The sequence below is a fragment of the Priapulus caudatus genome, unplaced genomic scaffold, assembly GCF_000485595.1.
Source record: "Priapulus caudatus unplaced genomic scaffold, Priapulus_caudatus-5.0.1 Scaffold928, whole genome shotgun sequence".
Classification (NCBI taxonomy): Eukaryota; Metazoa; Priapulida; class Priapulimorpha; order Priapulimorphida; family Priapulidae; genus Priapulus; species Priapulus caudatus.
The window spans coordinates 96,524-101,688 of NW_014577989.1; the positions used below are offsets into that span (position 1 = coordinate 96,524).

The 5,165-nt window shown below is 42.3% G+C and overlaps 2 protein-coding genes across 2 annotated transcripts in view; both read left to right on the plus strand.

Moving 5' to 3' along the window:
• LOC106814461 (FACT complex subunit SSRP1-like) overlaps window positions 1–1,618 on the plus strand; it is a gene marked incomplete in the record, with an annotated part of 20,112 nt that extends 18,494 nt beyond the window's left edge. Inside the window, 1 exon segment of the mRNA XM_014818777.1 lies at window positions 775–1,618. Coding sequence (XP_014674263.1) covers window positions 775–837 — 63 coding nt within the window.
• A 46-nt stretch (window positions 1,619–1,664) lies between these two features.
• Window positions 1,665–5,165, plus strand: part of LOC106814462 (nucleolar complex protein 4 homolog B-like) — a 17,504-nt gene continuing 14,003 nt past the window's right edge. The window contains exons 1-3 of the mRNA XM_014818778.1: window positions 1,665–1,978; window positions 2,663–2,780; window positions 3,237–3,340. Coding sequence (XP_014674264.1) covers window positions 1,841–1,978; window positions 2,663–2,780; window positions 3,237–3,340 — 360 coding nt within the window. The 5' untranslated portion in view covers window positions 1,665–1,840. The remainder of the gene's footprint in view (window positions 1,979–2,662; window positions 2,781–3,236; window positions 3,341–5,165) is intronic.

Sequence of the window (5,165 nt, forward strand, 5' to 3'; positions counted from 1 at the left end):
GAGTAGAGGAGGGATGCTGAGAGTAGAGGAGGGATGCTGAGAGTAGAGGAGGGATGCTGAGAGTAGAGGAGGGATGCTGAGAGTAGAGGAGGGATGCTGAGGGTAGAGGAGGGATGCTGAGGGTAGAGGAGGGATGCTGAGGGTAGAGGAGGGATGCTGAGAGTAGAGGAGGGATGCTGAGGGTAGAGGAGGGATGCTGAGAGTAGAGGAGGGATGCTGAGAGAGGAATAGAGGATGAGAGGGAATGAGGGATGCTGAGAGAGAAAGAGAGAGAATGAGTGATGTTGCGAGAGCAAGAGAGAGGATGAGGTATGCTGAGGGAGGATGAGGGAAGCTGAGAGAGGATGAAGGATGCTGAGAGAGGAATAGAGAGGATGAGAGGGAATGAGGGCATTTGTAGAGAGGATGAGGCATGCTGAGAGAAGATGAGGGAAAATGAGAGAGAAAGAGAGAATGAGTGATGTTAAGAAAGGATGAGAGAAGCTGAGAAAGGACGAGGGGATGCTGAGGGAGGATGAGGTGATGCGTATAGAGGATGAGAGATGCTGATAGAGAATGAGGGATGCTGAGAGAGAATATAGAGAATGTGGGATGCTGAAAAAAAGGATGAGGGAAGATTGAGGATTGAGAGGGAAGCTGATTGATGTTGAGTAATTGAGGTAAATTCAGCTAAATTTTTCTTACTGCCTTTTCATACTTACTAAGTCAGTATGAAAGGGAGTTGGTAAATTTAATTAAAAGCAATATTAAAAACGATATTTGCTCTCCATCTAGGAATCTGAAGACGAAGAGGAAGTAGTCAGCACCCCGCCATCTAGTGACGCAGATTCAGACTAAATAATACGACCAGCTGTCTCGAAGGGAATTGTACTGTCATCACCACAATCAACGGCAGAGGCCTGCATGTAAACATACAATATGCTCCTGCAATCCGTGCTGAGGGTTAATTGTAGGGAAGTAGTAGTTGTGAAGAAAGAGGGGTAATTATTACTCGGGCAACTATGCATGTGATGTAGTGCAAACATTGTTTAGGGTAGTGCCTCTGGTCGTATTACAATGCAGGAAAACTAGACACACACACATATAAATATATTGTATTATATATATCTTATGCCTGCTAAATTGTACATATAACGATGTTCGACCAAAGAAATTTGGTAGGAACTGTTGAAGGTCACCATGTTGACGGAGACCAGAGGTGGTGGCCATCCATGTATGATCACCATAGGATTAAAAAACACTGGCACATCGTCTGATATTTACTGGCTGTAATTCATTAGTAAAATATTAATGGATATCATTATGGATACTTATGTATATTATTGATGAATTTAACTCATTAGTAAAATTTTAATGTATACAGCTAATTAACACTTAAGCGTATCCGTATGCGATGATTAATTATCATCAGTAATGGTGTGTATTGTACTGCACAATTTTGTACCAGCACATAAGACGTTGTAAGGGGTAAGTGTAAATATTACAGGATTTTCTAATGCTTGGTTCTTCAATCACATATTCATTTTCATCGGGGATTTCTGGAGACGTGTATGTTGCTGTCAGTGAAATATCCTAGTGTTGTTCATGTCTTGTGAATAATAAATGTGAAAAATCTCAACATTATTTTTGGTACCATTGATATGAGTGTACTCATAATTTGTAAATGCCATTACATCATTATGCGCGTATTCAATGTGATATTCAGTGTGCATAGGTTTATGACCATATCATAAGGCAGGTGTACTTCAAATAAGGATAAGCAGAAAGGAATTTATGCAGGAATGCACAAGGACAGGTTGCCCGGTTATTGACCATAGAGGTCACCACTATACATTACAAGATGGCACCCTCCATGAAGCGGCAAGACCGAGATCCAAACTTAATGAAGGAGCGAGAAATCATTAAGGGAAAAGCAAAGGCATTTTTGGAAGATAGAAAAAATGCGAACGAATTAGTTGAAATCCTATCATATTTTGCGGTAAGAACGATATTGTGCAGATGAGCAATGGTCCGTAGCCGTAGGCCCTACCCGCCGTGCATTGACTCAATGATTCAGTCAATGACTGACATTTGTCATTTATTTAGTGTAGAGTAAGACTAAGAGTATACAAGTGGCGTATATATAATAAACATACAAATTACAATGTACATTAATCACTCATGAATACAATAGTGTCTACTTACAACACGATAAGCTCCGTAGTGGCGGCGCAAATCCACTTTAGGCACCTTAGGTATCACAAAGTGATGCACAGATTTATGTGTATCATCAACTGATGCACAGATTTATGTGTATCATCAACTGATGCACAGACTTTTCATATATCAAGGAATGATGCAAAAACCCTAACCCTAACCCTAACTTCTAAGTCATAAAGATTAAAGTATAACCTTAGGTATCACGAAGTGTGTTAGGGTTAGGGTTAGGGTTTTTGCATCATTCCTTGATATACGGAAAGTCTGTGCATCAGTTGATGATACACAGAAATCTGTGCATCAGTTGATGATACACAGAAATCTGTGCATCACTTCGTGATACGTAAGGAGCGCAAATTGCTGTATAGTCGTCATATAGACTAGTTTACGAATGCCAAATTGTAACATCTATGTCTATCTTAGAGAGGAAGCGATATAATCATTAACAATATGTTGATTTGTACAGGATGAAAGAGCGGAGATTCTATTATCAGCAATTCGCGCCGTGCACAAATTGTTTTGTCATGTCATCAACAGTAAGTCGATGGTTCTGCAGAAGTCCACGTTGGAGCTAGGAGATAATGGTATGCACTCATTAGCACACTTAATTATTTCCCTTCATGAAACTTAATAACGCTACCTATAGAATTTACCTTTCAAATTCATTATTCGTGAAAATAATGTCTGATGTGAGTTTATTGAGGCTCTCTGTTTTGCTGAGGATTGTTATCATCATTGTAATTTAATTCTGTTATTACTAACCCAATATCTGGAGTAGTTTTCAGGATGTCGGGGGACTTTGCCCCTGCGTGGCCTTGAAAAGTTTATTTTTCTTAAACATCCATGATTTTTCACCATCAAACGAGTTTAACAACCTCTGTATTTTAAGGAATTTAATCTTCCGTACAGATTGACCTCATTTCTAATGTTCAGCGCACCAGCCTTTGCATGTACTTCAATGTTTGCACGTATTATCAGTGCACAGTGGAGGGGGAGTTGGGTTCGACCTAGGTCGGTAACATTTGCATATATGTCTGCAGAAGGGAGCACGGCGGAGAAATACAGGGTCTGGCTGCAGGGACTGTACGCGGACACAATCGACCAGCTACTGTCACAGCTAAACAGCAGACACGAAAACGTCGCAGTAAGTATCCAAACGAGCAGTGTTTCCAGTGTTGACCACTGTGTGGCGCCACCGCCGGACCCGCAGGAATCCCCTCCATCAGTAATAAACTTCTTGCTTGCAACTCGATCCACTTACTCATGTAAGGTGTACAACGTATTAGCCAGCGAACCGTGCAGCTGTGATTTGCACGGTCAGTTTTGAAACTGCACGGCCAAAAATGTATAGCACGGCCTAAAATATTGATCTAAAGCCGTGTGCATTTGTAAAATTGCACTCCCAAATATTTTTTCTGCACTACCACAATACTCATTCCTGGCTAATACCCTGAAGGTGTAGGTCAAATGTTGCTATGGCAACATGTGCAATATATGCATGCAACAAATGCTATGTATGGTCATATTTATTTACATAATTAATGTAGCAAAGGGGATATGAATTTTGTCAAATGAGGTTGTCAGATTTTGACAGGCAAGCGTCACGTTACGAAAAACAACAAATATACTAAGTGTCCTCAATAGGACTTAAAAATCAGATGGTGACGACGAATTCCCACCTAAAACCCTTCAAAACAAATATCCGATTCCCAGGACGAAGAAGGTAACCCAAAATATTGATTACTAGTTTACACCAAAGGGAATTGGGATCAAAACTCGACTAAAGATTAATAAACAGTGTCGGGATTTGGAGGTGATGAATTTGTGTTATGCATGAATTGTAGGGTTTTCACGTTGAGATCAATGTGACGAGGTCCAAGGGATGCAGTTGTTAAGGTTCTTTATTGACTGAACATTACACCAACTCACATATTTAAGTCACAATAATATTTCATTATTAATTATTTAACAAATAAGAATACATATCATATATTCTACAGAAATATTAAACCAACACAAATGTATCAAGCATCAGCCGCATTCTAGTTTCTTCTAAAATTAAGAATGCGCAGTTTGATGTCAATCTCTCTCTCTCTCCCTCTCTTTCTCTCTCTCTCTCATACACACACACACACACACACACTGTCTTTCTCGGTCAGTTCCACTCACTACTCCATTTCATTTTCTATGCTCTATAGTTTATCTTTGACTACATATAAATTGCGCGCTATATACTTCTGTTGAACAGACACAGAATTTCCACGACCAGCTGGACTCTTCACCTTTTGCAAAAAATAACGATAAATCAAGTCGACCTTTAATCGTCCGTTTTGATTTCGTCTTCGAACCGCCGGCCACGAAAAACTACCGCGAATCCGTTAAAAAAAAAGATAATCGTAATTCGGTCTAACAAAACATTGCATAGAATCGGCGGCGTCCGATTCGCCCCCACAACCAGGTGGGGCCGGCGGTCGCCCCCGCAAACGGACAGGTTCGCCCCCCCCGCTTCCGACGTCGGCCGGCAGATGGCGCTAGTTGTGGAGGCGGGTTCGCGCGAGAGCGGCGTTGCGGTCCCACAGCTTCGCGCGCACGCGGTAGAACTTCGTCCCCAGCGGCACGCGAAACCGATTCTGCTCCTTCTTCGCCTGGCAGTACTCCTTGTCGACGATCTCCGCGAGCACCCACGACTTTGGCTGCGCCGCGGCGGCGGCGGCAGCGGCGGCCGCGGTGGTGGTTGCGTGCACAAGCCGCAGCGAGGCGCGGCTGCAGTGCTGAACAATACGCAGAAAAAAAATCATAAAATTTTTTTTCAACAAATTTACAAAAACGTGGAGCGATGGCCGCAATTGCCTTCTCTTTCTCCCTCCCCCTCTCTTACGCTGTCGCTCGCGCGCGCTCTCTTTCTCTCTCTCTCTCGCTTTCTCTCTCTCTCTCTCTCTTTCTCCCTCTCTTACGCTGTCGCTCGCGCG